The sequence below is a fragment of the Etheostoma cragini genome, chromosome 2 (assembly GCF_013103735.1).
Source record: "Etheostoma cragini isolate CJK2018 chromosome 2, CSU_Ecrag_1.0, whole genome shotgun sequence".
NCBI classification, from domain to species: domain Eukaryota; kingdom Metazoa; phylum Chordata; class Actinopteri; order Perciformes; family Percidae; genus Etheostoma; species Etheostoma cragini.
In genome coordinates, this window is record NC_048408.1 from 21,158,817 (window position 1) to 21,176,650 (window position 17,834).

Genomic DNA, 17,834 nt, shown 5'->3' on the forward strand with positions numbered 1-17,834 from the left:
CCCCAAAGGCAGATTCTGGCCAATATACATTACAGTATACCCACTACAATACAGTAGACTACACCACTGCTAATAGGTCTGAAAATAAAACGGCTCCAGTAGAAATCACCTGAAAATGGTCTGCACGCTTGTTACGTTTTATTGACTCAAGATGAAATGAGTCTGTATCTTTCTGCTTAAGGTAATTGGGTAAACCACAAGCTGCAGACTCAAAGGTTAATCTGACCTTACTGTACCATCCATGTTTCCTTGATGTCTACATGTTTAATTAGATAACCCAATTCATGTCATTTAATATCACTGCTTTGTTAGTTTCTTGCCAGTGATGTGGGTGTTGTTCAACATAAGGTAATTATGTAAACACGTCCAAAAACAGTAAGTAACTGAATGCTAAAGGCAAAAGAGGACCTGGAGTCCCATGTGAAAGATTGTCAGTCGTGCATCTAGTTCTTTTCTTCTGTCTAGTGTTTTCTGATATGTTAGTGCTTGACTTGTTTCATTAGATAGTTCAATTTGTTTTGGTTGAATTTTTGTTTAATAAATAAATAAAGCTCGGAAATATTTCTTTGTTCTAAAAACTTTCAGTGCATTTGGTTGGACATGTGCGATGCAGTGTTTTCCCATATATAGACAACAGTGACATTCTGTGGCAAAATGAAAGAACTACACCAAGTCAGTTGGACTGTCCATCTCTTTCTATATTGCCCTCTTCAGACCAAAAGTAGTGTTGCACTTCTGTTAAATGTGATCAAAATTTAAAACGCATTTACTTTTAATGACTTCTAGTTCTCTTCACAGAGTTCAGTTTACATTTCAGTATGCAGACAAACTTTTGTTCACAAATCATTTGCATCAAATCATTCACTGTGTGGAAATATGCCGAGTACAAAACGCTTGTCTTAACAATCAGTCTGAAGTGAAAAGAAAGAGGTTGGTTCCTTTAAATAATCTGCTGGAATAGTTTTCTTTTCCAAGGATGGCAAAGTCGTAACCCACCCTACACTGCCTCTGATTGGCTAGTACTAGTTGCCTTCATTGGTTAGGTGTAGGCAAGATTGGTAAGGGGAAGGATACCAGGATAAACCATCATAAATCATAGGCAAAGAAGGGCCAGTTATGCCTGCATCATCCTAGGAAAGTGTGTGTGTGTGTGTGTGTATGTATGTAGTTAAAATTCTGTATTTCAATACATTTTTAAATACAGTTGAAAAAAAAACAAGATATTGAGCAATAATCATACTGCCTTAACTATTTTGTATGGTATTCTATGACTTGATGCACTCTGTTGAAAAAGAAGATTGTCAGTAGATAGTCTATATGATTTACAAGTGTTTATAATTGTTGCTCTCTGTAGGGAAATTACATTTTATTGAGTATAGAATAGAGAATAGATTGTATAATTGTTCCTGCTCTTTTGTCCATACCTGTCTCACGTTATGAAGCCAACCACACCTCACAAAGAAGAGAAGATGACACATTTTTAATGTTTGTGAACAAGGTTTTACGTTTTTATTTAATCTCAGGCAGAAACATACATGATAATCCTTTATTGCTCAATGGCATTCCACTGTGGCTCATCCTCACATCTAAACCAACAATGAGTAGAACTCAATCAAGCGTCACTTCACCTCTGGTTTTTGCTGTGCAACTAAATCAATACCCATCTGTTGTGTGTGTGTATGTGTGTGTTGAAAGGTGGTCTCTTTCTCGCAAATCTTCAAATGATGCAACATTCAGACTTGTAGTCCACTTTAAAGTTTACACTGCTTATTATAAATACACATTTCTTCTTTTTTAATACATATTCATTCAGAATTTCCTCCCCAGTAGTATATCCTGATAGTAATAGTATATATTCTGTAAGTTCTGGTTTTATGGCTGAAAGCTTAAGGTTTTGGCTGTTGTATGAACGTTTACACGGTCATTCCTCATCGAAACAATGAGACAACAAAAAAGAAAACCCTGCAAACCTGTAAATGAAATTTCCTGAATGCATATATCATTTTTTTCATTACTGATATTAATAACGGTTATATCGACATGGTAGTGAAAACACACTCAAACTTAGGAGTTATTGCCTTAATATTTTTTGCATGATACAGAAGAGGATAAAAGGGGCAGGTTGTACATATTCACACAACAAACATGTCTAGACAAATGGCATGCAAGACAAAAAGAGACGCACTGAACAAGGGGTTTAGAAACATTTTAAACACCACTACATGAATGTTATTACACGTATGTGTAGGGGAGACAGACAATAGGTCTGACAGAGAATGTGTAACGTTGTGTGCAAAAGATTTTACGTAAGTTTCAGACATGGTCAAACACAAAACAGTAGCTTAAGGAGCACACAACAGTAGTCTTTAAATTTCCTTTTTAAAATATGGCTTATCAAGTTATCACGCTTTTTTTTTATTTTAGAGACAGACACACAATTAGTATAGTACTTTCATATATTATTTTATGATTGTTTGCCCACATTGAGGCTCGTAATGTATGAATTTATTTATGTACAAATTGAGTGAACAGCTTGGTGGACAGGTATATTATTTTTCAGTGCTGCGAAAGCTCTGCAGAGGAGATAAAAGGGAGTTTAAAACGTCTTAGACTAGAAGGATAAACCATCTAACATTGTGTTTTTTGAGACCCTCTGCTTGCTGTTAGCTCCATTAGTGTAACATAGCTAACGTTAACGTCAGTCAAACTAACGTTCACCTGTTCGTTGGGTCAGCCTAGCTTAGTCTAATGGCTGCAATCCACACTGCTGGTTCACGTCTGATTCATTCCCCCACCATAAAACTTAGTTTTGTCCAAAAAACAAAACACCATACCAGATGAATCTTCATTTAAGTATTTGCAATGTCCACGTGTAATGTGGATGGAAAAAAACCTGATTTAAGCCAACCTTGTGAATGTAGTCTATGAACTAAGCTAGATAACGTTAGCATTAGCTAGCAGGCTAGCCTACTTCTTCAGCATATCTTGCAGTGGGCCTGGCAGGTATTTCATGACTGTGTCCATGATGCTTTCCTCTTCCTCCTCGTCACCGCAGCCGGCCGGCACCAACTTCTTGGGTCGAGTCAAGCTGCCCTCTGCAGCTTCCTCCACAGCAGCTGCAGCCTCAGCCTCGGCCTCCTCGCGCTTTTTCAAGCCATACTGTTGGTCGTCAAACACAGAAATGAAATATGTGAAAGTTGGAAGTGTGAAGGGTGTAAAAGAAATGCAGGCAGGCCTAAAGGAAAATCACAATAATTACAGGATTTTACATTGCATTAACACAAATGTTAAGCTTAGTGTTTTCTTTGAGGCTGTTAGATATATTTTTGGAAACAGGGTGTGTGTGTGTGTTTGTGTGTGTGTATTTGCTTGGAAAACTGGCACATATTAAGGTATGCTCCAAGTCATGTATATTGGCGGTTTCAGGACAATCAGCCACTCAAGAGGTTGATGCGTGTTGGTAACTTGTGATTATGATAACTCCATTATGTCATAAATGCGACATGCGCATGTAATTCTACTCTTTCATCCTACAGAACATTGAGATTCACCTATCCCATGGAGCCTTTTCCTGTTTTTGTGTTTTGAGCAGCTGCAAACCCAATCTATATCTTTCTATTTATCTTGTTCCTGTCTGTATCTTTGAGCCAAGCTTTGGAATAAGTCACAAACAGAGTAGATGTCTTGGATGCTGCTTTGAGTGTTCACACTATGACAGTGCATGTCAAAACAATTGCTTTGAAAACTGTTGCCACCTAAACCGTTGATGATAATTTCATTCAATTTCCCAGACAACTGGATGAAACAGCTCTACATGTGACACAATCTACTCTGTCATCTGTCTCTGGCCTGAACATATGTAAAAAAACAGACTTTGGCTATAATATGGACACAACTCGTAGTATCTGGCTGTGGAAGACGCTGACAAAAACCTTTCCGGTAACGAGCACTTTGGGATTTGTTCCTCCCTCTTTGTTCTCCTCAGGGAGAATTTAAGAAGAATAGAGGAGGTGAGGAGTCAGGGGAAGAGTGCTGCTTTTCATCCTGCTGATTCACAGTATTCCCCTCAGACCTGCCCCACCCACAGATTGCCTGTCTTTCACACTGCCTCTGCAATCAGGTGGTTCCACTGCAGCCTTTACCATCACAGCAGCCCCACAGGCTCACATTTGTGAAGGTTAAAATACACATTATACTAATGCGGATTCACAATGCAAAGGCATTACTGCATATTGTGTTTATGACAGATTACAATTAATAAACATGCTAAACAAAAACATACCTGGACAATGGCTTTAGAGTTAATACATACCATGCTGTACATTTAATATCCTGTTCTTAAAATTGTTCCTAAAGCATTGGAACAAATTAGTGAACAATAATTTATATAGCAGTTGGCATTTCTGTGATCCAGCCATTTCTTATAACTTCATAAAAAAAAATCTCATTTACCCATATTAATCATGGCTCCTTGAGTACAGCTCCTTCCTGATCCTCCACTGATCTATTTTAAAATTCCATTAATGCAAACAAAAATAGTCTGATGAAAGTCTTTTCAAACCCAGGTCTGTTATACAAAAAAAGGCTTTTGCTGTCATGCCGCCAAGATGAGAAGCCTTCAGAAGCTACTTAAACATGAAAAGAAAGGATGTCATCCAAAACCATCAAAACGTCTTACATCTGGGACACTATTACAGTGATTTTTGCTTTTGCTTGTCTGTTTTTTCTCTCTTCAGTTTGGTGTTCACATTTCTGTAAAGAAAACTGATTATTTGTATTGGTGGCTGTTTTCCTGACTATGAGACACTGCCTGACTTTCTTTTGTTTGGTTATTGACAACTTATTACAATTACCCATTACATTACAGCACATTGTCTATTATTGTCATTATACCTTATCCCGGATGCCTTGCCTCATGCTTTCCCTCTCAGCCTCCATCTTAGCGTATTTGGCCTTCCTCTCCTCCTCCTGCTGCCTCAGCGCCTCCTGTCGCTCCTCCTCTTTCTTGTCTGCGTCAGGGTCCTCCTCCTTCTCCTCCCCACCCAGCATCTTCCCCACATCAGGAGGACCTCCTGAAAACGGGAGAGGAAAAAAAAACAGAAATATATGAGACACAATGACAGCTTCAACAGGCCTCTATCTTTCCAAGGAGATTGTGATATACAGTATATTGTTTCCCACAGGACTGTATTCTCAGGGCGGAGAAGCCTTTTCAATGTCAAGGGACAATTATTGTCTTTCTGTTAGTTTAAATACAGTATAACTCAGGTCAAGCACATATTTCTAATGGCTGAACTCAAGTTATCCCTTTCGTAGTACATTGATTTAGTGAAAATCTGTGTTTTTATGTTTATAAAAGTATCATTGCTCTAATATTAACCTATACTATGTTCTATATTGTTTTCTATAGTGCTATATTGTACTACTGACTTTTACTTCAACAACCCAGTTCCATGCATTTGCCGCCATTTTTTTAGGTGAAATATAAAAGAGATAACTGATTGTTCATTATAATAGATATCTTAATAATGTTTATAGATGCTTTCCCAAATTATTCCTGCTTTATGTCTACATTGAGCTTATTTGACACATTGGATGTTCAAATACAAATATTGGACTTAACATTTGTTGATGCCTTCACCTGCTGTTGACAGACTGATTTAAAACACTCCATACTAGGTACACGCCAGCGTCCCCTCCACTAGTGCCATAGCCAAGTTTTAATCACTATGATTGTTATGAGTCTGTATTCTCCCGTGCGGCTCAACTCCACCCCTCCTGGAAAGTTTTGACTTGCAACCACCAGGTTTTATTTCACAATTTATGTATTCATTTTAGTTAAAATATGTTTTCTGGCTATTTTATTTCCAAAAAAGATCTAAAATGCTCTTTCAAATGTTCTTTCTCTCTGCAATGAATATAATTCTTATTCCAATAACACACAAATTACATGTGGTGAGAAATTAAACTGAAATAAAGAGATTTTTATTTAGACTATAATTTAATTCTTTAATCATTATACCTTCTAAATCTCCACAAGCAATACTAAAGACATGACCTTGGTGGCCCCGATGGTAGCTACAGTCCCGATGGTTCCCTAACTAGAAGAAAAGAGATGTGAGAAAATAAACAGCAGGAATATGAGCTTTGCCTATTACATTACACATCAAGGCACAAGTCCTGGAATATGTCTTACGCAAGCCTTCTTACTGTTGCTGTAGGAGTTCATCCCATAAAATAATGTCTCGCAATACCAAAGCATAAAAATGCTGAGCTTTGCAAACAAGAATCCGCTGTCAGCATGCATCAACAGAAAAGAAAAAGACGAGGAGAAAAGCCAAAGGTCTAACTGATGTGGACAAATACAAGAGCCAAAAAGTAGTGAGGAGGAGGGGAAAAAAGAAAAAAGATAAAGGGAGAAAGGGAGTCAGTATACTGCTGAATTTTGTGACAAAACAAAACATATTTAGGAAAACCAAGGAGGGCATAATGAGAGGGAGAGAATATGTCAGACAGATTGAGTCCAATTATAGCTGTTCCAGTTAGTGGGATTACCCAGCAGTTTCTGTGGGACCAGAAAGAGAGGAGGGAAGGTAGGGGGGGAAGAGTGATGAAAAAAGACAAGAGATAAAGGGAAAGTTAAGTCAGAAGAAGGAGGAGGAAGAGGAAAAGGTTGAGAGGCAGGCAAAGGGCAATTGAGGAGAGAAAGAAGACAGAATACTCCTTCAGTCTGCAGCTGCCCCCGGGGTCATTCGTTTTGACTCATCAGCATAAAGAAAACAATGTGCAGCGAAATGTGGAGGGATAAAAGACAGGAGAGACAGAGGAGAGGATAAAGTAGAAAGGGATGAGTGCAAGACCAATGACGGGTAAAAGGGGAGGGTAGAAAAAGAAATAAAAACATCAGGCAACCTGCAGGCTATGAAAAGTGAAAGATGTTTATTTTTAGGAGCTCTCTGAGAAAGCTCCTAAAATAAACATATGAACGAATGAACCAACTCCTAAGATAGCATAATGGTAGTAGACGGAAACGTGCATTAACTTTTCTTTTCTTTTGACAACTTTCTGGAAATTTGGTTAAAATGTAATCTACATTAATGAAAATATATAGTTGTAAAGGAAGATATTTGATTGATCTACATAGACTGAGGACTAATGGTATTATTGGATTAATGCATAAAATTGCGGGCACCATTGTGAGACATTTCAGTTGGACTTGAATATAACATGCACAATCCATATGGACACCAACCAAAGAACTGGGGCAGCATGATAGTCATAGCTGCAGAGACTTGAAATGTATCAACAATCAGTGCTGTTTACACCACTGTACAGACCACATTGTTTAATGCATGTTCTCTGGGAGTTACGGAACAAACGTCAGCAATGAGGGCTTGGCACCAAAGATGGAAACTGAACAAATAATTAAATAAAACATTAGATCAGTCACATGAATGAACCACTTGGATTTAAGTGAAAGAGACAGGTGAGGCAGAAATTCAGGTGTAAATCCAAAATAAGGCATTGCTTAGTCTCTCATTGCTAGACCTACCTAGACCTTGAATGTGCAGATTACAGTATGTGTATGGCCATGTATACTATCTGGTGTGACTTTTCACGATTTATAATACAAGATATCACAGTTAAAGTGTTCCCCTGAACTTCTCGTCATACATACACATAATTTATAGAGACTGTTTCATCTTAATTGCGTTGCTAGGAAACAGCTTGGATCCAAGTTTATTTCCTGTCAGCTGCTGATATACGCAAACACTGCAGCAGGGATTTAAATTGGACCAATTAAGAAGCAATGTTTGCAACTGAGAAATTACATTCGTTGATTTACCTTCTTCCTTTGACTTGTGATTCCGTCAGCAAAACAATGAGAGTGAACAAACTTATTAAAATTACATTTAATGTTTACATGCATCTATCCTCAGAAATGTCAACATATCTCAAAATATCCCAGATGTATCCAGATCTCACAGAGCCAGTGGAAAAGCTTATCTGACTGCTAAAAGGATCAGGATCAGTTTATGATCTGGGTACCTAAGTACCTTCAATACAGTCCATGTAAACACCGCTATTGAATTCCGTAAGAGGAGCAATGACTCACAACCAGATAAGCCTCATTGTCAAAAGATTCCCTTCTCATGTACAGCCCCAAAAAAACCTCCAGTACCCCTTCTAGCTATAACTGTGCCAAACGAAAACAAACCTGGTCTTGTTTCACAAAATTGTTTTAGCACATTCAAATCATCTTTGCTCAAAAAAAGGGATCCTCTCCTGAGAGACAAAGCCCTGAGTTATATTGAGCTATGATCCTGGCTCATGCTTTGTGAGCTCATTTAGAGATACTGCAGTGCCCTTTCAAACCAGAATAATTCTATTAAGCTCTCAGGCATCACATAAGCTGTATCGAGTGTATGTTTTTGATAAAAGTGTCTCTGCTACTTCATCCCTGCATACGCCAAAAGGTTGTAGTAGTCGTTGGATGGACATTCAATACATGATGTCCAATATATATAATATATACGCTAATAAAAGCCAGTAATGGAATGCTGACTGTTCAGCCTCAAGACTCTTTTCCCCATCTTTGTATAATGCACCTTATATTAGATGAGTAAACATCAGCAAAGACAAAGAGGCATTGTAGAGAAATTCAATTCTACCATAGCGCCTATAAAAATCCAGTTGATACATATATTTGTATGGAATTTGACTTACAGACTAAATAAAATGGGATGTTTTGGTGATGACTCAGAGGTCTGTATCATTGCTTATCCCACACAAGAAAACTACATGATAATACCTGTCAAACATACTGATCATCTCCAAAAAAGTAAATCAGCTGATCCTTGTGTTAAGGAGTTTTTTCTTCCCTGCCAGATTCAGCTTTTTAAGACGTTTTCCCAGCGCAACAATCTCCATCCAACTTTGCCGTTTGAGTAAAGTTATAACGTGATTCGTTTCTCAATACATGGACACTGCTTAGATAAAAAGGTGTCATCTCTCAAATCCTTTCCTTCGGAAATTTCTTTGCTAAATCTTTGTTAAATCCAAAGTCATGAGGGAAGAAGGACTAAAAATAGCTAACTCTCCCAGTGCATAAACTTTTGACAGCATCAGATAACAGCACTTATCTACGCTTTTCCCACTCCAGGTCCTCAAGGCAAATCCCCTCTCTAAATCCAAAGTGTGGTGGGAAAGCGGATAAGTGCAAAGATCTAGGTTTGGCCTTTAGGACAGACATCATTTTCTCAACACAGCTCATTAAACAACAGAAGAAATGTGGAAGGGTGACAAATCGGTAAGGCAGAGAAAGCGTGCTCACTGTTATTTCGCTATGTATTTTTGGTGGCAGTTATGAGAGATGGCAAAAGTACCCACTTCCCGTAATTAAATAGAAGTACAGATATTTGTGTTAAAAAATACTATGGTTAAAGTAGAAGTACTGATTTAACCTCTTTACTAAAGTAAAAGTAACAAAGTACAGGCTCGGAAATTTACTTAAAGTATAAAAGTAAAAGTAGCCTTGTGAATGACAACCATTTTTTACGCAAAGCTACCTGGACCAGACACGTTACTAGAGAGCACGCTGAGAAACTTGAAAACAGGCTCTTTATATGCCATTGCTTACATTGTAAATGGATGTCTTCTAATAGGCCTAAAACATCACATATTGTACATGATTATTGAGACTGTGACTCCAGGATAATAAGATTCTGACTTAGCGGCATGATATGAATTCAATTGTGATAATCTGAGAATTCACAGATCCAGTTTCTCTTTTTATTCTTCCCCTTAACATGTAAAGGAATCTGCATTTATGTGTGTGTGCTCAAATATGGCTTTGGGTCTGTTTAAATTTCCCTAAGGTCCAGCAGCTTTGCACAATGAATCGGGCAGGACAAAGTGAGACAGCTTTATTTTGCACCGGGACTTAAGTTGACAAATGAAAGCTCACCCTCTTGAGCCACGGTTGGATAAATATGTTTTTTTTCTTAAGTGAAAGTGTCTTTGTTGTGCCGGATTTAATTTTCAACAAAACTGAATCTCTGAGTTTTAAGAGTACGTTACAATTATGTGTTTACACATTTAAGAAACCTAATTACATTTGATAAGGGATTTCAAAGGATTTGAATCCAAACCTACTACTGTTCTTGTTGTGACCGGATAATTCAAATTTTCCCACTGGGGATCAATAAACAGTAAAAAACATTATTATTATTATAGACAAAGCATTATCATCTGCATACTGCAGCTCCATTAAGGTTGTGGTGGAAAGTTTTGTGTTGGATTTGAAACAGAAATGACAAACAACAAAATTTGAATACCAGGTGTTAAAAATAATATGCAACCAGCTGTAATCAAAATGACTAACCGGGTGGGAGCAATGGTGCATCCCTGTTCTCACAATTAAAGGTTGGGATTCACCACTACTGCTGCTGTTAAGGACATGTGTTCATGACAATGATGAAGATGATGTGAGTGTTTAACAGATGCAAAAAGTAACATAACGTGTTTTGGCTTGTGTGTAATACATTTCTACATGTTTAAAAAATACTTTTATATAAAGGGCAAAGACACATGCATGTTTCTAATACAAACAGCCTTTGCGCCCTCTTTTAGCCTGTCTTTCACTATTCGTGACTTGGATGGTTGAATGCATTATTTATAGGATACGGCCATGTTGTCAAACACGTGTGTAGACACACACAGTTGGACTGCAGGACGAGCTCAAGGTCAATTTGATGAACTGAATTGGATTTGCTTGAGTAACACAAAAAAAATGTGTGTGTGTGTGTGTGTGTTTGTGTGTGTGTGTGTGTGTGTGTGTGTGTGTGTGTGTGTGTGTGTCAGCCTGCCTGGTGTCAGCGGTGAAGACCCCATTCTCTTAGCCAATCATATTGGCTAAGTGCTACTAAATGTGATTATCTGTACTTTGTGGAGACGAGGTGAGGGAAGAACATCTCAAGGTCTCCTTTTTCAAGTCAAGTACATGTTACTTATGTAGCCTGTAAAACTGTTAACGCTAAAATAAGGGTTAACTATTAAAATCATCATTGTTTAAAAACTCGTTTGCACCTCACATTGCAACAGTGCCATCTTTGGTGCTGTAAATCAGTCCAACAGATATCCCAAAAAACTGGACAAAGTACATAAATATAAACATCGGGGTAAAGGCAATCAGAGCCTTATATTTAACTTACAGTTATGCCTTGAAATTCATTATTATTATTATTATTATTATTATAGTAGCAGATTCCAATTTGGCAGACCACACATTTCACAACTGACATCATTGGGACATGAAAGTTAAATATTTCTTATTGTTGGAATTAAACCTTACCATTCACTTATTGGCTGTGTAGTGGTGACTTTTCTGCTGATGTAGTCAAGGTTTTTACTGCTGCCTGAGGCCTTCAGAGATTGATGAACTCCACACCTTAGGGCTAATGTCTACCTCCCTTAACAGCCCCCTATTCTGTCAAACTAACATCAGCTTTGAGGAGTTGGAAAGTGCAGAGTCAGTGCTGCAGCTCTCGGGAGCAGAAGCAATCAATGCACAAGTCAGAATTTAAGATAAGTTGCAAAAGCTGTTTGAGGGTCTTTTTCATGGCTCCTAAATAACAACACTGCTGGATTGATAATCCCAATTGTAAAATTAAGCAGCTCTTAATCACCTTTGTTTATAGGCTGAGGATTTTAAAGCAAATTTTAAAGCACATTTTAATTTTAAAATTACTTCATCGACAAGTTAAGTCAATTATTTAGTGGTCACATTTGAGAGGTATAAGCTGCATCAGCGGTAATAAGTCTGGATCCCTCTGTTCTTGTGGGCTGGATGGGTCTTATTACAAATTGCCCATTTGTGAGATATCATCATACATTATATTTTATTACTGCGCCTGTTGTCCATAAGGTTATACTGTTCATGGAGATAGCATTGTGGTGGCCATTATTTCTTACGATATGGGGGGGGGGGGGGGCTCATGTAGTCTGCACACAAGCTATATAATACGACATAAAACACATCTATGTCCACTGACCTACTGTAAAATTGGCTATGCAAGAAGACAATCGATGAAAGCTCATGTTATCTCTATCATTTGGTATGTGTGGACTACAGCCTTAAGCTCAGCAAGCCTTATAGGTCACTAGTAAGTTTAAACTTTGCTTTTCATTTTTGATCCTTAGGTATACAATAACACCATTGAGTCCAATATTCTGTTTATTAAGTGTAAATTTACATAACTTTTATTGTCTCCTATAAAGCTGAACACATCCCTAATAAACTTTATTTAAGAAGTTCATAGTGACAAGTTTTACCATCCAAATTTGTACCAGAATTCCATGTAATCAAGTAGCCTATTTAGGTTAATGAGTTTACAGTGAAACAGCAAAGGGTAAAGCTCTCAGCCAGGTATATAACTTTTAAAGAATTATTGACTAAAGCTTTCATTTTCACAAGTTTTAGATTAAACTTCTTGTTGTTTTGTCAACTTTGCACAAGGCAATGCAGCAGGAATAAGGAGCTAGCATGCCTACTGAAGAAAAGAACATCCAACAAAAATCTGATCTAAGCAACTCTGGATTTGAGAGTTGCTGAATCATTGCAGTTAAACATCACTCTGTTTTCTTCCAAGTATCTGCAACCAAAGAAGCCTTGGAGGATGAGTTAATGCACTGGCAGCATCATCTCTTCACGGAGACTCATCCACGCGCTCATCATCACTCAGTGACGGTCTCGCAAATCCACATCCATACAGAAGCAGAACAATCACAGGATGGAAAAGGACAAGGTGACAACAGACCATACAATCTGAATCCACGTACTTTCAGATTGACAAAAACATGGTTTGATTTATTCAGGATCGAATCCCTCCAGAAGGTTGTACAAATAATTCCAATAAAGTTGTTGGAAGAGGTTCATTTTCAAAATCGTTTTTTCACAAGACAGGAGACACACCCGCAGTACTGTTCATAATACATCACGTGTCTACATTAAGCAGACATGTTCACACATGTTTAAGCTTTAGAATCTAGAGCCACACTGACGATTCCCTGAGGCTTTATATGCACGGCACTGCTTTGAGCCAAATGCTTTTGTCCACTAGGCAATTTGTTAATTATAAACTTTAAAAAAAAAACATTTAATTTCCAAACATGGTTAATTGTCTGCAATGAGCTAGTGAGTGTAACGTTAAACACAGAGAAAAACAGAGACGTGGCGTGAAAATGCCATGGTTTTGGTTGTGCCTCTGGAAGACCAGGTGATAACCTTGCAGAGAAAAATTGCTGCTGGAATATTCTCCATTGTACCGTACGGCCACCCACCCACCCCAACATCCTCCCTATGCGGTCAGCCATGTTCTTATACAGCAGCAGTCAATGTGGTGCATACAGCAAAAAAAAAACATGTAAATCATATAAATTACATTGCTTATCTTTTCGTAGCTTTTCAAACTTATGGTTCATGAGAACAGGCTGCAGAATGTATGGTGTAGACAGACCTTACTCCAGCAATGACAGTGCAGTGAAGCTAGGTCTGGCTAGGTCTTAGTTTAGTGTGGTAGCATGCTAACATATGCTAATAAACACCAATGCTGATGGGAATGTCATTAGTTTTGGAGAAATGTTGCCATGATTAAGGCGCTAGATGAAATATCTAGGGTTAACCAATGTTATTATAATTTATCCTGAGGGAGACATGACGGTGAGTACCACATTTTATAGAAATCCATCCAAATGTTATTAAGATATTTCACTCAAAACCAAAAATGTCAACCTCATGTGGAAAATTCAAGGGATCTCTAAAGTAAGTAGGAGCCATCCTCTGGGGAACATGAATGTCTGTGGATAAATTTCATGACAGTTAAAATGATGTGGGTGGGCCAATCCAACCATCCTTAGAGCTATGCTGTTTATTAGCGGGGCTGATAAAAATGGTGGTATCTCTATTTGGAAGTTAAGAGCAGGGGAACCATATTAATCCTTAATTTCTTTGCAATATTTTATAGATTACAGTGAAGCCAGACAGGAAATGTGGAAAGGAAGCGTCAGAAAGAAACAAGCATCCCCAGCCGGAATCAAACCGGGGAAATTGTTCGCAGCTTAGACCATTAAACCAGCCACACCCAATGCAGCTTAATTGATTTAAAAGAAAATTACAGGCTTATTGATCAGCTGGTTAATTTGTACATTTCATTATCTGATCCACCCACCCCCCACCCCACAGGCGGCTTCAAAATTCCAGTGCAATGTCAGCATTTTTGCAGACATAGCAGAAAGAGGTCACCGTGTCCCTGTCAGTAAACATGGACCAGAACCAAAGTCAGCTTGCACTGACAGCAAAGTAATCACTCTGATAGGCATAAATATTGATTACTAGACAGACACTCCCACACACTATCAAACTTTCTCTTTTTTGCACCCTTTCTTGGTATCTTATCTTTCTCACAAAAAGAAAAATCTATACCCTAAAGAAGGCCTGTGCAGCAGGGTACAGACGCACACACAGGCAAACACCCACACTGTCAAATCTATTCCCAAAGTCTGCAGGCAGAGAGCAGCCCGACCTCTGCGGAGTAAAAAAACAGCATCCAATGCAAATGCAGTTGACTTAAGAATTCATAGCGCAGACACAAGGCACGGCAGCTATGCAGAACGAGGCAGTGCCGGCATCCTCTGCATCCCAATGAGGAGCAGGGGCTCAACTCTACATTCCAACTGCAACTGCCTAACACTTCTGTAACATTGACAACAACATCTGCATGACTGACTAGTATGTGTGCGACTGCTACATTACAACAACTGGTGCCACTTTCCTGCCTTTCCCCTTGAAGCCCTAGCTGACAAGGAGGATGAGTTACAGGGCCATAAGGAGGACTAATTAGGGGCAAATAATAGCTAAGATAATATTCTAAAGGATAATACCTGAAGGCTTTAAAGGACAAAAGTCTTGTGAAAAGAATGTTAGTCATGGTTCTTGGCAAAATAGCGCTTCCTTTTTTCCTCTGGCCTGAAAAGATGGCTTGACGAGCACAGAATGCCTAGTTATTAGTCACATAAAAATCTCAACTATAATTGAGATAACTGAGTAAACCTAAAAATGTATGAAGATCAAGCTGAGAATAAGACTACCGGTTAGATTTTGGACATGTTTCACTTGACAGATACATCATTAGTATCTGACTAGACCTACTCCTGCAGCTATTGTCCCATTTTTCTGCAGCATTCCTTAACTCGTTCACAGAGACTTGATAAGCCTTTAGGAAATCAGTGGTCGAAAACAAGCACTGTTTCTACAATAGCCGAAATGCAAAGCATGAACAGGTTTTTATATTTGTAATCATGTCATTTAATATTTACTTTATTGTCATTAATACTTTAATAAAAGGCTAATGCACAGCAGAATATGGTTACAGTCAAACAGTCTGGCGTTATGAAAGACTTGACCAGAAAGATGTCAAGTCCTGCCCTGAGAGGTTTTTAAAAGATAGATACAGAAAGAAAGAAAAAAAGAAAGAAAGAAAGAAAGAGAGGAAGGAGTAGCATTGAAGTCAGGAGATTGGTGCAGGATGGATTATCTCAGTCCGGTATCCCCATAACTACCAGGCTAGTACTAGTACAGTACTGCTACTGTTGCTGCTGAACAACCTTTTGAATCCTTTACACTGCAGTGCTGTTAAATCAAACTCTACCCAGGCAGACCACTCACCTCCCATCGCAGCTTTCATTACAAAATTCATGATGAAGCAGTTCTGTGTTCTCTTCCTTCAGTGGTCACGTAATCGGGGACAGACCTGCAGCCAGGGACAGAATAAACAAGCTATAAGTGCATGAATACTACCGTTAGGACATATAGTTTTTCTCCCCTGGTTTTCATTGATGGGATGGGGGATGGTGGTGATAATGATGAGGCTTGGTGCGAGAAAGAAATGACCTCCAGCAGGAGATCCCTGTTTGGCAAAGGACAAAGACGCTCTTCCCCTTTTACAGTAATCACAACATCATCTCATACATTAGATCACTTTAACTCCTGAGAAGTATGAATTTACATCTTAAACAGCCTCAAAATGTGAACAACTCGAAGTAACAAAAAAATTTGCTTAAACTGGGTTAACATGGCTTTACCCTCCAGTACAACATTGGGTCCTGAGTTTCGTCAAGGCACCTGCGCTCTCAATTTACATCCAACACTTCATCTTGTGTGGATTTATGCTTACGCTGCCTGTCATGGAAATAACCCAGAATAAAAAAAAATTTAAAAAGCAGAGGTCAGAGATGAGCAAGTAGGCATGGTTTATGTCAGTACATGGGCCTTGGAGAACATCACTGCAAGGGCATTACATGACAAAGAAAAGAATGACTTCTTCAAGGTCTTTCACTTCTCATTTGTGTGTTTTATTGGGCATTACGGCATTTTATTCCCTATCATCTGACCCGATAGTATTTGTCTTGGGATTTAAAGTGAATCATAGTCATTTCAATATAACCTTACATGAAAACTGCTATGTTTCTATAACAATTGCTGCTGGGACTTTGTGTCCAAGATACTCAGTTGTGAGTTTACAGACCATAGGTGCTCTTTGATCATTTTAGCTCAAGACCGACTTTAAGGTGACCTTTTGTACTTATTTTTCACAGTCTTTTTTTTACGACATAACCCCAAGGGTAGTTTTGCTGCATTTTACAGCACCGCTTTGCCATTGCGGCAAAGCAGACTAGCAGGGGAAAAATCCTCCTGAAAAACTTGCTGCACTTATTATTCTATCACTGCTTCGTCCTCGAGTCATTTTCATTCGCCCCAAAGTCGAATCTGCACTAGCTGGGCGAACCGAAATCATTTCCTGGTTTCCTTCTTCTTCATCTGTCTGCAGCAGCCTAGCAGCATCAGTTTTCCCTCACGTGAACCCATTCAGTATTCACTCACAGCTCCTAGTGCGGTGTAGCATTTCTTCACAATTACAGTAACGTACAGTATGTAGCCTATACTCCCTGTTAAATTACTGCACCCACAAGCTTAACTGTCCCATAGAAGCCAATACGTTACATTCACATCGTGGAAGAATCAGCATCTTTTACCCCGCGCACAAACCTATCACCATCCGGTCCCGTACAGTAAAAGCCACACACACGCACATCCCTTGTCATTGGTTGTTCGGGTTTCGTTTACCTTGTTTTGAGCCTTATCCAAGTATGTTTCCCTCCAAAAATAAAAGGCTCGTCGCAGTATTATAACCAGCCTTCTTTTCTGCTTCAGTGGGAAGAAAGAAAACACAAGTTGTGCGTCTTAAAGGGGGGGGGTTGTGTCTTTCCTGTGCGGCTCTCAGTTTGCAGACATGCCGGTTGTGTCAGAGTCAGGCTGCAGCAGCGGAGGAAGAAGAGTGTATAGTCCTGCAGGACGAGATGAGAGCATGCAGAGGGAGAGAGGGCGAGGAGAGAGGGAGGGAGGGAGGGAGCACATGAATGTAATATCACCCAAGTGAAGAATCCATTTTATTTTCACAATCTCAACAGAAAAGAAATATTAAAAAGCACATCAAAATGTAACTCGTGCAGATGCTTGGAATCGCAACCAAAGATAACATAAGATTAGCATCCAATCCGCTCTATCAGAACGTTTGCCTTCATGTCCCCACAGTTCTTAATTTAGGCCTATTAGTTCTCGGTTCAACAAGCATGCAATGCCTTAAAGGTTCAAGGTTACTTTGTCTAAAGAGAATTGTATCTTGGAGAACATTAACATTGTTCCATAGAGAACAGACATCACAAAAAGGCACTACATGAATGAAAAAAACACTATGCAACACTGCACTTAATATACA

General features: G+C 38.8%; 1 protein-coding gene across 1 annotated transcript; it reads right to left on the bottom strand.

Moving 5' to 3' along the window:
* Window positions 1–1,477: 1,477 nt before the first annotated feature.
* cplx2l (complexin 2, like) lies at window positions 1,478–17,422 on the bottom strand. The gene is made up of 4 exons (XM_034897970.1): window positions 17,183–17,422; window positions 15,725–15,809; window positions 4,894–5,072; window positions 1,478–3,159 (listed from the first exon to the last, which is right to left on the bottom strand). Exons 2-4 carry the CDS (start codon window positions 15,753–15,755, stop codon window positions 2,968–2,970), a joined length of 402 nt encoding a protein of 133 aa, XP_034753861.1. The 5' UTR covers window positions 15,756–15,809; window positions 17,183–17,422; the 3' UTR covers window positions 1,478–2,967.
* Between the last annotated feature and the right edge of the window lie 412 nt (window positions 17,423–17,834).

Bases quoted from the DNA above. Each gene is read 5' to 3' on its own strand.
- cplx2l (XM_034897970.1), bottom strand. From the start codon at position 15,755: ATGAATTTTGTAATGAAAGCTGCGATGGGAG. The intron at 5,073-15,724 runs GTGAGTGGTCTG...TCCCGTTTTCAG, and splicing joins AATGAAAGCTGCGATGGGAG to GAGGTCCTCCTGATGTGGGG. The intron at 3,160-4,893 runs GTATAATGACAA...GACGACCAACAG, and splicing joins GGCAAGGCATCCGGGATAAG to TATGGCTTGAAAAAGCGCGA.